Source organism: Ursus maritimus, unplaced genomic scaffold, assembly GCF_017311325.1.
Source record: "Ursus maritimus isolate PB19 unplaced genomic scaffold, ASM1731132v1 scaffold_20, whole genome shotgun sequence".
Classification (NCBI taxonomy): Eukaryota; Metazoa; Chordata; class Mammalia; order Carnivora; family Ursidae; genus Ursus; species Ursus maritimus.
In genome coordinates, this window is record NW_024424453.1 from 4,692,390 (window position 1) to 4,709,134 (window position 16,745).

Here is a 16,745-nt window from a genome sequence, read left to right on the forward strand (position 1 = left end):
GGTTCCACAGACACCTTTTGCCTGATTACCAACATTTCAGACTTCCAGAATAAAGCAGGTGTTCATCATAAGTTATGGTGTTTGCACAGTTTAGGCATACTGAATCATCCTTATCCATTAGGAAATAGAGAGAACATTCCTAAAGCCAAATTCCCAGATGCCAGCCAAGGGCCAAAAACTTGCAAGCAGACCCTTTTAAAGATAGCAGCCTCAGGCTTGCAGTATTAACTCTTTTCTGCACACCATTCTTTAAATTTTCTTCCAGAATACGTGTTGTAGGAAATAGAATATTCACATTTCTCACTCTTTGTATACATGGCTGAAGAAAATGTGCTTAGCCTCGATTTTTTCACTAGACTATTACTAGCAATGATCATTTTTAGATAAATATTACTATTATTAATAATATTGTTGCCATTAATCCTAGTAGTAATTATTATTCATAGTGGCAATATTATGAATTCCTATGATTAATATTCTGTGAATTATTTCTACATAATATTCCGTCCAATGATCGTTGATATTCTTTTAAAGGTTTCAACATGCTGAGATCATGAAGTCTAAGAAGATTCTGTATTTGGTTCCTTATTTTATTTTTCTTCTAATCTGTTAACAGGACAGATTTTCTGCAGCTTGAAGGAGCCAACCATGGATTTCAAGCGTGTGAAGGACTATTTCTCCTGGCTCTACTATCAATACCAAATCATTAGCTGCTGTGCTGTCTTGGAGCCCTGGGAGCAATCCATGTTCAATACCATCTTACTAACTATTTTTGCTATGGTGGTATACACCGCCTATGTTTTTATCCCAATCCACATTCGTCTGGCTTGGGAATTTTTCTCCAAAATGTGTGGCTATCACAGTACAATTTCTAATTGATTTTGTTTGCATTCTGTGAATCGGCATTGCCTAGGTATATGTTGCTTACAATCTACCGATTTACGTGAATACTGTGTCTTCTTTCACGTCTGATCTGAAAAGCTCTCTTCTCTATGCACTCTTACATCTTGCCTGAAATGTGGGATAGAGGTCTTTTAGGTTCTTTTGTACATGCTACATTGTGCATCCATCCATATAATACAAACACCTTACCTCACATACCAACCATATTCTCTCAACTTAAATCTACAACTTGAGATATTTTTTTTAATCAGGAAATTTCATATAAAATTTTTCTGAAAAGTAGGCTTATAAGAGACCTACCGGAATCATATTTAAAATGCTCCCTTGATACTTATTCTGTACTAAAGGGTATATTTTTTAAAAAAATTGTTCATAAGCTCCTGTCAAAAGTATTCTACCCTTGTTTAAACATATAAAAAGATGTGAATAAATTATATGGGCCCCCTAAAGTCTTATTTTCCAGTAAAATGCTGATACCTAAAATTCTTTTACTTCAAGTGCAAAAGAATAGGCTAGAGGCAATTATCTCTTCTCAGACATGGTTCATGAATTATTTCAAATGCCTCTAGAAGTCTGGCTTTATAAGAGTTTAAAATCAACAATGTTGATTTTAGATAACACAGTAAGTATTATAATACAAAAAATATTAAGTGTAAGGAACAAAATATAATCAAAGTAAATTCAGATATTGTGACTCGTGATGCTACCTTGCCTTGCATGATGCTGGGCGGGGCGGGGGGGAAGAGAAAAATTGTTTTCTTTCTGTGATTTCACTCAGTAGAGGGGGGGTGGGGGGAAGCACATATCGGGCTACAGGAAGAAAAGCTAATAAATAGGCTGGAAGTAATATTCTACCAGCAGGAACTCGACAGCTCCAGTTAAATGCTTTGATACAGTGGCTCCTTTGCAGAGCAAAACCAAGATTTATTAAATTTCCTTCCAAGTGTTTATCTTAAAACAAATACAAGTTTTTAATTGTACTGCTGAATCAAACGTGAATGCCAAAGACCAAACCTTACCGTTTGTCTTTCCTTTCAACAAATATTAAGGTTTGTAATTCTGAGGGTAAAAATGTAAATAGTTTTTGGACAATATTTGCACCCATGTTTGCGTTATGGAAAAAACATTTCCAAGGAAGGCTAGAGAGAAAGATGTTTGGCATGCCAAATTAACATGCATGTTTGTTAAAACCAAACCAAACCAAACCAGATCTGAACCTGTACTTGCTGATTTTTGCAAAATAAAATTAGGTTTAATTTTGTAAATAAAATATTCACCTCCAGATTTGCTTTTTCCTAATATTGCACTAACTATCCAGGTGCTTCCATCCACATTTGTCCCTGAACTTAACTTTTCTTACTAATCCACTGGGGCAACTGATCTTAAAACAGAGGATAAAATGACTGTTTATCGAGGGTCTCCTCCGTAGTGAACCCATTTACATGTTGGAGTAGATGTTATGGTCTCCCAGTTACAGGTAAGGGATGTGGAACTTGGGAAAGATGTGTTTCTCGTTCAAGGTCCTTTAGCTGCCAGTGGCAAAGCAAGGAAGCAGAGCCAGGGCGGGGCCACTCCCGGCCCGGAAATATTTGCCACATGAGAGGCCATGGGAGGACGACGTGAGCAAACGAAAGATGATGGGATGGGGTCACCGCCATGTTAGGAAGCAGAACCACACGATTAAAAGAGGCAAGGGCATGAGGAGACAGCTGAGGTCAGAGGAACAGGTCCCAGCTTCCACGTTTGCTGCTTACCCAGGTGCTGTGTTCACCCATTTCTATGCTGTCCAGGCCCATGTGCTTATTTTGAAAGATTGCTTTCACTTTTAAATATTTAACAGAGGATTCTCAGTTAAGCATGAACTTGGACGCATTCCCAATTCACAATGATTCAACACCCTTATATACATGGACCCCGGCTAAGTACTCTTGGAATTCAATTACAAAGATACTGCATTGACCTTCTTAAAATTCTCCTTCTAAAAATAAGAGTTAAAATAAATGTGAAGAGACACAATAAAGCTTAATAAAAGATATTGCAAAGCACTGCCCCAGGATGTCACTTTGAAGGTAAGGATTTCCTCTGAGCAATCAAAATGATAGAGACAGGGTTCAACAAATATAATCAAACGTAGAGTGTGGGGGGGACCATCTGCATGCAGACGGGAAGAAAGTCCCACCTGCTATGCTGCTCACTAGTCAATTTGCTACTCCAGGCAGAGAGGATTTACCATGACCATCGTTAGCTTAGATTACAAACACTTTTTATATGCTTTTTCTTTTCTTCTATTATTTGTGTATTTCAACAGTGGTCACAGAACTTCTAAAAAAGAATAGCTAAAAGTGTCCCGGTTAAAATGGGCTTCTGTGTGTCACTCACTAAACTTGGAATCATAAAGTGTTCCTGCACTGATATTGGCCAAGTCAACAACTGCTTTTACCTACCTGTGCGACAACAGATACAAAATGCTGAGAAATCAGGCAATTTTAACACCAATGTAACACTGGTCAGTCTTTGTTAATAAGTTGCGTATACCAAAAAAAAAAAAAAAATCACTTGTTCACATCTTCTACTTCTTTCTTTTTCCATGATTACAATATTTAGATTCTCTCACTAGCAGAGCATGTGCCCCTGGAAGTCAGGAAATGTGTTCTTATTTCTGAATCCCCAGCATCTAGCCCCGTGCATAATACAGAGCTTAGAAGATACATATCCCAGAGCACCTCAATAGTTCCCCATACCCTGTATCCACACAGATACAAGGAAGCTCAGTATTTGTATTGGGCCAACTTCAGAAAGAACAGCTTCCATCTATCAACCAAAAGAGTAGCACTCATTCATTCGTTTATTCATTCATTCAACAAACGTATTAAAAGTCAACCATGTGCTGAGAGAGGAATGGAGAGATGGACAGATATCTGATGAAGAAAGCGTAGTAAAAACTAGGTGGCAGGTATTTCACATGCCCATCGGAAAATTCTCTTAACTTTCATGCATGTTTGAAAGGTGTGTGTTGGTTTTTTTTAAAGACTTCATTTGTTTAAGAGAGAGCAAGAGCAAGCCAGAGAGAGAGAGAGCATGTGCAGGGGGAGGAGCAGAGGGAGAGGGAGAAGCAGACTCCCCACTGAGCAGGCATCCTGATGTGGGGCTCGATCCCAGGACCCTGGGATCACGACCTGAGCCGAAAGCAGATGCTTAACCGACTGAGCCACCCAGGTGCCCTTGTTTGAAAGTTTTTATAAAAAACAAACAAACACACAAAAACGCTGGAGGAAAAGTCTACTACATGCTAGTCGTTGAGCTTGCCACTAAGAAACAAAGATAAATGAGACAGAAACAGTAACATTACCAAATTCATGAATCATACAATCTGGTACACAAGATAACACAAGAAAAACATAAGCAAACAAAATATTTATGAGTTGTGGTAAGGTCTTATGAAAAGAGCAGAGTGCTGGAGAGGGAGCAACAGAATGTCGGGGAGAGTGGAGCACTTGGGGGACCCAGTGAGACTTACAGCCAAACTTCTCTCCCTGTAGGATGGTGGGGGGGGGGGACGAGGTGGGAAGGAGGTGACCTTACATTGTAAGAGGGGGACACTGGCTGCTGTGTGAGGGTGGGTGGGAGGGGCAGGGGTCAGAGCAGGAAGACCCCATGCAGGAAAGGGCTGGACTAAGGCAGCAGCATCCCAAGCAGAGACACAGATGCTCTGATGTGACACATATTTTGGAGCTAGGAAGTCAACACATCCTGCTTATAGGTCCGATCAAAAGAGTAATTCCATTAAGTACTCAAAACCTTTTTCTTTAAACTCCAAAAGAAACTTCTCATTTTGGTAAAGTTACTTCCAGAGCTGATTAACTATCTTAAGAGAGGTTGAAGGAAGCCAGCTTCATATATTTTTTCTATTTTTTCCACTGTACTTCGTCAAGAGTCCTTACACTTCTAACTGGGAGAAAGGACTCCAGTTCTCTACCACGAAACAGAATGTTACTCTCTAGGTACTTTGCATCATCAAAACGGACTCACCAAAATAGCAGTAGCGTGGTTGTTCCAGGGATTAAATTATCCCAAGACTAATTCTAGAGCCTGAAAAGGCTTTAAAAGCAAACTTCGGGGCTCGGGTTCTCTTGGATTCATTCCTGGATTATTACACCGACACCAGTGAAAGTAATTGTATTGAGAAGATTTAATAGTAGTGTTATCAGAGCATGGCTGACCAATTTTTAATTTCAGTTATTTGGTTAGAAATTATGAGGATATAGGAGGCAGAAGGAGTTCCAAAAAAAATTAGTTGCCTTTACTATAATGGAAAAGCCTATTTCTGTAGCTTTTTGTGCACAATGATGACGTATTCCATTAACAAAATTCACACTTCGAATCATTTCCAGATGGAATTCAAAATTCAAATTGCTGCTTTTTATTATTGTATTTTTGTTCCTAACAGAGGCAGCACTTAACCCAGATGTCTGATTCTGGGGGAGGGGAGACTGCAACATGGAGGCGAGAGCGCCCCAGGTCCCAGCCTCCCAGCCTCTGCCGGGCACAGGCACACCCACACCCACACCCACGGCATGAGGTAAGTTCCCTGGATGGCATCATCCTGATCATTAGGGACGCAGCGACGGAGGACAGCCCCATGTCACTCAGCCTGGATTCCCACTCAGCGGTGAGACTGGAGAAAGGGACAAGGAGGAAGAAGAGACAGAGAGATTGGGGAAGGGGAGGGAAGAAGGAAGAAGGAGGAAGGCTTATCCTTTTGCTTTCTGAGTTTATACTGGGAAGGTCGCACTTCCAAGTAAAGTGCAATGTCTCTTCTCCATCTTCATCCCTTACAGAACCTCCCTGATCTCATATATTGTTTCACAGGCCATTTCACAACACAAGCCACATCCAAATGTTTTACATCTTGTTCATATTAATATTTCAGGTTTTTTTTGTTAAAATACTTCATCTTTGCCCATGGTTAAAATAAATCTTCTGAATAATCAGGCAGCTGATCCTCTCTCCATCCTCCAGTGGGTCTTCCGTCTTCCCTCCCCTATGGCCTGGCTTCTAAGTTTCACAGAGTCTCACCCATCCCAACCCCTCTATGTCACTATTTTTCAAACTCAATAACCTCCTTAGAAAATTAGGGAATGGACTTGGGTCTCTCCAGACAGTCTTCAAATTAAAAAGTTTAGTCTATGAAATTCCAGTGACTCTCATCATCACAGCTTCCGGAAGCTTTCCCTGGTTATTCATAGGAACCTGACCTTTCTCTGAAATTCTCTGTAACCCCTGCACTAACCATCACTGTTATGGGAGAAAAGTAAGACAGTCCATAAGTTAAAAACAAACAAGCAAACACACACACAAAATCCCAAAGAGCAATCAGTCAGTCCTTTACCTCAGATTCAGTTGAGAAAACCTAGTTCATCGCGTGGGTGGTGGGTTTATAGGAGAGGTCTTCCTGGGGGACTCAGCTTGTACCTTGCATTTCGGGAGCCATGCCTACTCTGCAGCCCCTCCCCCATGCCTCCTCGCGGCCTCCCCCTGCCTACTCTTACTTGCAGCCCCAGGAAGGGTTCACTGTCATTCTCAGCAACCTCGGTTTTCACCGCTGGATGAACACAAAGGACTGGGGTTAGGAGGACTGGGAAGCAGTTGGGTTCCTGTCCTGGTCTAGCCAACAGACAGGTGTCCGATGTAACCTCTGGTAGCTTATCTTCTACACCTTGTTACGCAAAGGCATTACCATCCTCCCGGCCCGGAATTGCATTTCCCTGAGCCAGAAAAAGTTACTGGCTCCAAAGGAGAGAGAAAAAGGAAAAGTTCATTAACCACATAGGCATATTCTGGGTCTCTCCGTGTCAGTTCCCACAGTCCTGTGCCAGTTTGGCAGAGCCCAGACCACGTGTTTTGTGTATGTGAGTGTTTTGTGTTTTTGGCCCCATGTAATGTAGAAGCTTATTAAATGAACAGATTGATGCAGGAATTAAGTCCTTTTTACAATTCCAGGTGGGGAAGCAGAGAGTCCTAGCTCAAGCATGACCTGTCCTTAGAGTTTGTATTGAGTGATTCACCTCTACGGAGAGATTTTAAATTCTGAACGAGTAGGTGGAGGTTTTGAGAAATTACTGACCCTCTCTTATACTCTCTTACCTGTTACTCCTCTTCGGCTCCTACATTTTTCCTTCACAGCAACCCCCGCACGCTCACTGCTGAAAGGATTTTTAAAGGCTAGTTGACGAATTTACTCCTCAAGTACCACACCGTTGGTGCTCGTCGGTGGCCACACGTGAGAAGCATTTCGGAGTTTTAACTGGCCCCACCCAGAATATTAATCAAAGTCCCTAAAGGGGGCTCCAGCGTGGTAGTTTAAAAAGCTCCCCAGGTGATTCTAATATCCAGCCTAGACTAAGGCCCCTTTCCCCGGGCTTCGCTAAGCGCTAATTACAAGTTTAAAGCTGGACACTCCACTTAACTCTCTCCCACTTGCCAGGTTCCCCAAACAAGTCTACGAGAGGGTCAAGGCTCCACTGTTTCTCTAGACACAGTCTTAATCATAACAAATATCACTTCCCTACAGTTTTTCTGTAAAAGTGCTTAACACTCCCTTAAGAGCTTAAAGTGCTAAATAGTTAAGACCATCACACTCCCCGCCGGGTTCCGTTCCCCGTAATGATGTCTTCAATCATTTCATCATCATTGAAGAGCAGTAAAATACCACAATTTATGCTTCTAGGCTTGAAGCTCTACGTACACTCAGTCTGCCGCTGATGAGCATGGTGGAGCCTTTTCATTTGCAACCTGAGTACAAGACCACGTCACAATAACCCGGTTAAGCCAGCCAGCCAGTGTCATCAGCCCTGCTGCAGAGCGGGCGAGGCTCCTCCGCTTCCCCGCACCGTTGGGAGGCACCACGGTGTCTTCTGGACGCGTGACTGTACCTCGCCTCCTTCTGTTTTAATTGCTCGCGGCTACCCGTCTTTCACGTAATAGGTACATAACATAGGAGATTGTTAAAAGTCAAAAACAAACGGAGACCAGCCTTAAAAATTCCCTGAGCAGACAAAACCAGTTTAGTCATAGAAGCAAACTTAATTCAGCTCATGTTGCAGGACTAACCTGACTAGGTCATTTCTTGCTTATGCCTCCGGAAATGATAAACACAACAGTTTCCCGCAGTTGATATGAGGTAACCACTAACCAATTCCCCATCATTTCAGAAAATTATAATATTATAATCCAGTCACTGTGAAGAATACAGAGTCACTGCCTTTCTACTGTATAAATTGTTTTATAACAATACACCTCGGAGTCTCATTCCAGGTTCTGGTTTGAGTGCTCTCGGTTTGAGAACTGTCTTTTTGGTGTGTGCACAATAAACTTTTACTAACTACTACTGAGGTGATCCCTGCTTTTACTTCTGTTATTTTTGACCTTATGACAATACACACACACACACACACACACACACACACACACGCACACATGCGTATTTTTAAGCCATCTAAAGCTATACCAATGTAGTTGGTGACAGAAGCCATTCTAATTGGAAATAAGTTAACCAAGTGATAATGTGTAATAGAAAAATGAATACCAGTGATGGATGATGAAAAGATAATGCCAATCGGAGAGCAGAAAAACCCAAGTTCTCGTTCTTGCTCCGGTAGCTGTGTGTTCCCTTGGGCAGGTCCCTTCGCTTCTCTAGGCTCCAGGTTTCACTGCTGTGAGATGAGGCACTCACCTGGGAATGGTACATATGGTTTTGCCTTTTTTGGTTCTTCAGTTACTGGCAGGGCCTTCCTGGAGGGCGTGTTGAGAAGCATTCTGAGGCTATATGAGATCACTGATAAGAAATCCATTATCAACTTATCAGTGTCTATCAGGAGGTCAGAAGCAAAGTGAAGCTTAATTTCCACTGGGCCGAACCCCAGAGAATTACTGTCCCAACCCAATACAGTGGAAGGAGACCAGCAGAAATAAAATGAAAACAAATGTGTACACCACCTAAGTGCTCATCTTTATAGCCATATGAAAACTGTGTACACACACACCGGCATATAGCCGTCTTTACCCAGTCACACTTACCGGGATGCTCCAGTTCAATTCTACCTTCTTCTACCTGGCCAACCTTATGCCACGATAATAAATGGTAACATTTGTAGCATGTACTGTGCATCCGGCACCATCTAAGCACTTTGCATAGGTAATTAACTTAATCCTCACAGCGATCCCTTTAGGGAGATACTATTATTATCCCCATTCTACAGAGGGGGCAAGCTGAGGCACAGATCGTAGAAGGGACTTGTTCCAGGTTACACAATCACTGAGAGAGCTGGAATTTGAACTGAGGCTGCACCAGAGGAAATGTGCTTAACCATCAGATGAAATGGTATCTTCTTCTGAACATCTGTATCAATCATCCCCCTATATCATACTTTTTTTTTTTTTGCATTCTGTTATTTACTGATTCCATGTGACTGCCAGAAATCAATGCATGTGGTTAAGCACTTTGAGATTTAGACAGAATTTTACAGCGGGTGACCATACACCCTGGTTTGCCCAGCCAGTGTCTTGGGTGGACATGGGAAAATTCAGAGGCTTTCTACCTGAGATGATGCCTGAGTTACATATTAAAGAATAAATAGCAATCGGCCACCTTAAAATCAGTTTATTCTCCAATATAAACATTCTCCCATTCCAGTTAGTTACATTGCTTGGACCCTAAAATACATTCTTTTTTTTTAAAGATTTTATTTATTTATTTGAGAGAGAGACATGAGCAGGGGCAAGGGCAGAGGCAGAGGGAGAAGGAGACTCCCCACTGTCCCCACTGAGAAGGGAGCTGGACACAGGACTCCATCCCAGGACCCTGAGGTCATGACCCGAGCCAAAATCAGATGCTTAACCAACTGAGTCATGCAGCCCCCCTCTTAAATACATTATTTCATAAATGTAATTGACCATCCCTCCCCAAAACTAAAAAAAATCAAAACCAAAAACAAAACAACCCCATTAAGTTATGTCCAAGAATAAAGTGCAGTCCTATCCTAACTGTGGTAACTTCCTTTACATACGGAAGGCTTAAAATGTCACTTCCAGGTGATGTTCTTGGGTTGTTAGAAAGGGAGGGAATGATTTAATAAAATTCTTGATTAGGAATAGAGAAAATATTTCAGGGCACCAGAGAGTGAGGGAAATTGTTCCCTCTTACAGGCAAGAGCTTCAGACTTTCCAATAAACCAAAAGTAATGAGCCGGTAACTCCATGAGGATATGAAGGAGAAGATGCTAGATTTTGGTGAGTTTCCGACAAATAAAGATTGGTTCTATGTACACACGCTGAGCCCTAGTTTAAGGATGGTTGGGCCAACAGGACAGCCCGCTGATCAAAGAAAATAACAAGGGACTGCACTGGAACCCTGTTTTTATTTGTTTCTGGTTCAGTGATCGTGCCTTTCATCCGACAGCCATATTTTCCAAATTAATTGTAATAATGAATAACTTCCAACCTGACCATGATGGTGACTTTATTCCACAGACACGCAAAGATACAAGTAAGACACATTTACCTATAAGACCTGAGAGCACTGAGAAGCTCAGAGAAGAAATCGCAAGGAGGACATGGTTGCTTCTCACTTCTTCAAAGCCTGGGTTGACTCTGGGTTAATTACCATAATGGGACACTCAAACCAGGCTCCAAAGTCAATCTGATTTAAAGACGGTCATATATCCTGGAAACTTGAAGTTACCTGCCTCCCAGATGGAAAGGTTGGAGAAAAAATAGTGAAACCTATTCATGGTGGTGGGATCCTCACTCCTCCAGAGACAGAAACCAACTTAGAAAAAACAATAAAGCCAGGGCACCTGGGGGGCTCAGTCGGTTAAGCGTCTGCCTTTGGCTCAGGTTGTGATCCCAGGGTGCTGGGATTGAGTCCCGTATTGGGCTCCCTGTTCAGCGAGGAGTCTGCTTCTCCCTCTCCCTCTGCACCGCCCCCCACCCCGGCTTGTGCGCTCTCTCTCTCTCTCTCTCTCTCTCAAATAAATAAATAAAATCTTAACAACAACAACAATGACAACAACAATAAAGCCAGTCAGAGGTGGGGAGCCTGGGGGGCACAGTCGGTTAAGCGTCTGTCTTCAGCTCAGGTCATGATCCCAGGGTCCTGGGATTGAGCCCCACATCAGGCTCCCTGCATCTTCCTCTCCCTCTATCTGCTTGTGCTTGCTTGCTCTCTCTCTCTGTCAAATAAATAAATAAAATCTGTAAAAAGGAAAAAAAAAAAAAAAAAAAGACCAAGTGGGAAACTCCAGAGCCTGGCGTGGGAATAGTGCCTGGAAACTCCATGGTTCCCGCTCCTGGTAAGACACGTCTGGAGTTCTAAATTCCAGGCTGTCCCCAGGAGCTGGGGTGGCGGGGGCCTTCGGTCAGCCTCATCCAGCTTCCCAGGCTCAGCGCTAAACACCAGCTCCGCTGCTTTCCGAGCACACTCTCGGCCTAATTCTTGGCTTTGATAAGGTGCGTCAGATGAATCAGAAGACTCGGGAGGGCAGCAGAACAAATTTTCACTTGAAGCCACCTAACGTCAGGGCCCACAATCAGAGTGGCCCTAAGAGTGACAGCAAACCCAGTGTGCTCATTTGCACGCTTCTCTGCAAATAAGAATATTTTTCATAAAGATGTCGTGGCCTTTCCTTTATTAATTTGTTTAGCAAAATTTGTGTTCAGAGGACAAAGGTGAACTGGATCACAGCCCTATTTGAATGACTACAAGTCCCATAACAGTACGCCTTGTTCCTTTTTCAATTTCTCATAATGCATGACATAATTTATTTCATGTCAATTCTCCCCTTAGACAATAAGTACCACGGGGGCAGGAACTGTCTATTTTTGTCCGCTATTGTATCCCCGTCACCTGAAACACTACCTGGCACCCAGTGGCCCTCAATAAATGTTTGCTGAAGAGATGCTATTCACTCAAAAAGTTGTGAGGAATAAAAGAGAAAATATATACGAAGTCGCCATCACAGTGCCTGGCAACTGAATCAGCACTTTTTTTTTTTATGGAGTAAATGAATGCAGAAGATTTTGTTCCACTCTCTTGGTGCCCTGTCTGGTTACTTTCCTATTTTTCGGGTTTTTTTTATTACCATATTTTTCACACGAGCGCTTCATGCTTCCACTTTCTCTCTAGCTCCTCTAACCTCTGCTATTTTGGCTCCACTGAAACCAGTGCCTCAAAGCTGTTCAAAACCCAAACAATTGGCAAACTCCCTGAAACTCCCCCTTCAGTGTCTGTGACACCACTACGTATTCTCATGCAACTTTTCCAGTACTTTCTCCCTGTCGCTGATACTTGACTTTTTCCTATTCTCTCTGTGTCTCAGCAAGACTCAGCCTTGACCTTCTGCCTTTTTGCTTCCATTAAAATTGGATTTAGCCAATCTTGGCTTTTACTTACCATTTCTTGCAGATAGCTTCAACATTTTCTGATCTTGCATATTTTATCTGACCTGTAGTCTCATAGTCCCAACACCTTGAGAGACTTGCCCTGCCTTGATGCGCCTAGAGCCTTTTCACTCTCCCCACAATCACAGTGTACAAGTCTATCTCTACCAGACTCCCCTGGGATAAGATATGCAGCACTTAGCACAATTCTTGGCATAAAACACGATGTCATTTCCCCCGAATTCCTTTGCCTCCTGAATTTCCTGGTGTCGGGAGTACTGGCATCCACGTACCTGAGCCTAAAGTTCTCAAGTCCTCTATGACTCCTCTCCATGTCCCTCATACTTATCAAATCTTGAATGTCTCCTGTATATTCTGTGTCATGTCCATTCTCCATCCCCACTATCAACATGCAAACCTAGCAAGGCCTCAGGTCCCATCTAGGTCATTACAACAGGCTCCCTATTCCCAAACATGTGAAGACTCTACTACCTGCCACAGGCTTGCAATCTAATATTCTTGACCTGGTTTTCAAGAATCTCCATAATTCAGTCCCCCTCCTTCTCCTGCTATTGGCTACTGGGCAAACTTCAGGTCAACATCCACTGGCTACGCCAGGCCAGCTGTGCTTGGCATGGATCGCTTGAGTGCTGGCTGGCTGGCTTCTTCTCTCCCTATCTGAAATCCTTTCCCTCTCCACCATCTACAGAATTCTGCCCACAAGGCAAGACTGAGATCAAATAATTTATTTTTATTAACACCTTTCCTGAGATATCTTTGACATATAACAACTGTAATATGCTTAATGTGTATGACTTGATGTTTTGATATTGAAATAATTCCTTTTTTTATATTGCAATAATTTCTTATGCAGGAAAGTTATTGTGACCATTCCAAGCCCCCACTCCCCTCTCCTTCCACAGCACTTAAGTTCTGCACCACACAACCTCATTCAGGGCTTCATTGTGGGTTTTGCCCTGCTTTCTCTATATTTACTTGTTTCTCCAAAGAGGTTGTGAGCTTGCTGAGGACTCCGGTTATGTGTTTTCAGCAAGCAGTAAGTAGACATTTGCTGACTGATTAATTTTATCAGATTTGGATACAACTGTGACTCATTTAAAAGATGAGATGTAGTCCCTAAAAGCAGACTACGACCGATAACTGGGGGAAGCAAAACTCATTTTATTTCCCTATAAAAGTTTGAAATGAGTTCCCAACAGGAAAAATTGTGTGCTCAGAATTTTATAATGATAACATTTAAAATACAACACAATTTTCAAATCACACTGACCAAGGAAAAGCAGGATGTTTTGGCAGAAAATGGGAAAGGGAGGACAAAATAAAATCAATAAAATTCCTCACACAAACTATAATACACAAATGTTCTCAAAGATCTTTATCCCACCAACTCACCTGACACTCTAAAGATTTGCCCTAAAGATTGAAATTTTTTCTACCCTTCTCAAGAGAGAGTCTCTCTTCTGAGCACTTTTTCTTCTTTTCTTCTTGTTTTTAACTTTTTATTTTAAAATAATTTTAGGGGCGCCTAGGCAACGCAGCCGGTTAAGTGGCTGACTCTTGGTTTCGGCTCAGGTCCTGACCTCAGGGTTGTGAGACAGAGCCCCACATTGGGCTCAGGACTCAGTGTGAGTCTGCCCGAGATTCTCTCTCCCTCTTCCTCTGCCCCTCCCCCACTCTCTCTTTCTCTCTCTCTCTAAAATAAATAAATCTTTAAAAAATAAATAAATAAAATAATTTTAGACTTGCCAGAAAGTTGGAAAAACAGTACAGAGAATTTCCGTACACCCTTCACCCAGCTTCTCTTAATGTTCATATGTTGTACAACCATAACACAAGGATCGAAACCAGGAATGAATCATGGCACGATACTATTGACTGAACTACAGCTCTTCCTTGAATGTATTTACTCTGCCCCTTTAATGTCCTTTTGCTGTTCTGGAACTGATACAGGACCCCATATTGCATTCGGTTGTCTCCTTAGTTTCCTCTAACCTGTGGCAGTTCTTCAGTCTATCCTTGTCTTTCATGACCTTGACTTTTTAATGAGTACTAGACAGGTATTTTGTAGAATATTCCTCAGTTTGGATCTATCTGGTGTTTTCTCATGATTAAACAGAGGTTTTATGCCTTTTTGACAAGATTACTACAAAAGTGATTTGTCCTCGGTATATGAAGGGGTATGTGATATCAAGGGGTATGTGATATTAATACGTCTCAGTGCCAGTGACATTGACCTTGGCCACTTGGTTACTGTGGCATCTGCTGGGCTTCTCCATTGCAAGTTACTATTTTTCCTTTATAACTGATAAATACAATGGGGGAGATACTTTGAGATTTTGCTAATAACCTGTTTCTACTCCAACTTTCACCCACTGACTATCCATCAGTGGATCTTGCCTGCAACTGTTATTACCATGGTATTTGCCCAATGTTGATTTTAGATTTCCCTCATTCCTTCTATATTTATTAATTGGATAAATTATTCTATAAGGCTCAGTGTTCATTAATATATTATTGATTTATGCTCCTTAGCAGATGCTTAGTATGGCGAGCACTGTTCTGGGAGTCTTAGAGATCCTTGTCTAGCAATAGCTCTGCCTCAATGAAATCTATCAACTTGGGAATGTCTTTCTCATACTTCCGAGTCAAAGGAGGTAACCTAAAGGGTATCTTCCAGAAAAATGAAGAAGGAGGAAGGAGAGAAGGACTAAGAGAGGAGAGGGGGGAAAAGTAAGGAGGGAAGGAGGGAGAAGGAGAGAAAAAAGGAAAAATTAACCCTTTGTATTTTTCTTAACTATTGGCTAGTCTGAAAAAGTAGCATTTTAAGGGGACACTTTTCTTTCAATGGGATATACCCATATTGAATCACAAGAAAAGATCTAGAAACAAAACACATTTCTGGCACTCATGCCACCTGGGTGAGTTATACATTTATGAGGCCATTACCATACAACCACCATTATCGATTTCCCTCCTACGTTTTACAGAAATGAGTATATCTTGGAACAGGAAACAAGGGTCTCAAGCCACAGTACCAACTAGAGGAGTGGTAACTTGGAAGGTTGACATCAGTCTTTCAGGCCCTAGACATCCACAGAAAGAATTCAGTCTAAGCCTATCTGAAGAAAGGATAAATACTTTCTTGGGTTGGGGACTGGGGAGGCAGAAACCCACACAGACCACAGTATCCCTTTCTTAACATCAACTTCCTTACCAGCAGCAGACAGAAACTCTATAAATTCTTGGCTCTAGCAATTCTTTCGTCCTTGCCCCCAATCCTGATTGCCTTTATACCCCACGCAGAAACATAAAGCATAGTGCACAGTGGCTCTTAAACTGTGGATGTTCACTAACACGTAACCGGGGAGAGGGAAGTAGACCCACAAATACCTTGGGGTTATTTTAATTCTTTATTTTCATATGGTTGAAACTCTTGAGAAAATAATAGGCATATTCTAGTTCAGTCTGGATGACCACTTAATACCCACAAACTGCCACTAATTCCAGTGTCTGCATATTTGCCCTGCTGTTTGCAATCAGCTTATTATCACCTGATCATATGAAAGGACAGCATTTAACTTTTATGTGTTAATAGACATAACTGGATGCATTTGAGCTGGCACATCTTCATACCCAAATGACAACATAGCTGCTATTATTATGACTTATTTTATTTATTTTTTAGAAGACTTTATTTATTTGTCGGACACAGAGAGAGAGAGAGAGCACAAGCAGGAGAAGCAGCAGGCAGAGGGAGAAACAGGCTCCCTCCTGAGCAAGGAGCCCGATGCAGGACTCCATCCCAGGACCCTGGAATCATGACCAGACGCTTAACTGACTGAGCAACCCAGGTGTCCCTAAATGATTTATTTTAGCCAATTATAATGATAAATCTTGATATTTGCAATGATACTCAAAATTGAAAGACATTTTCTGTAGTTTCTTAAGTTACTTAACAACTGGGATTCTGACATGACATCATGAAAATGTGGTAACATACTCTAAAGCACGAGGCTAATGAGGAAAGAATTGAGACAGATCTAGAATGGAAACGAGGCACCAAGTTCAACTGGAGGCCAAATTACCTCATCTTGCGCTATGCAAAAGCTGAACAACGGTTGGAGAGTCAGGTCACACTATGCACAGTAGTTCAGATGTAAGGGTATGATTGTTAGTACCATTCAGGAAGCAAGCTCATTTTCTGTACCAATCAGCTTGTAAAGGTTTATTGTCAGAACGTGTAATTATAGAGACACATGGAAAATATTTGTGTTCAGTAGTCCTTTGTAAAATTTTCAGTATGTTTTGGCATGCTCTATTACATTGATTGGTCATAGGATCAAAAGAGAGTATAGTGTTTATTGTTTAAAAGGAAAACTAAAAAT

General features: G+C 41.8%; 1 protein-coding gene across 1 annotated transcript in view; it reads left to right on the plus strand.

The window, feature by feature from the left end:
• SPTSSB (serine palmitoyltransferase small subunit B) overlaps positions 1-2,184 on the plus strand; it is a 28,469-nt gene extending 26,285 nt beyond the window's left edge. Inside the window, exon 3 of the mRNA XM_008706438.2 lies at positions 617-2,184. Coding sequence (XP_008704660.1) covers positions 649-879 — 231 coding nt within the window. The 5' untranslated portion in view covers positions 617-648 and the 3' untranslated portion in view covers positions 880-2,184. The remainder of the gene's footprint in view (positions 1-616) is intronic.
• Positions 2,185-16,745: the final 14,561 nt, after the last annotated feature.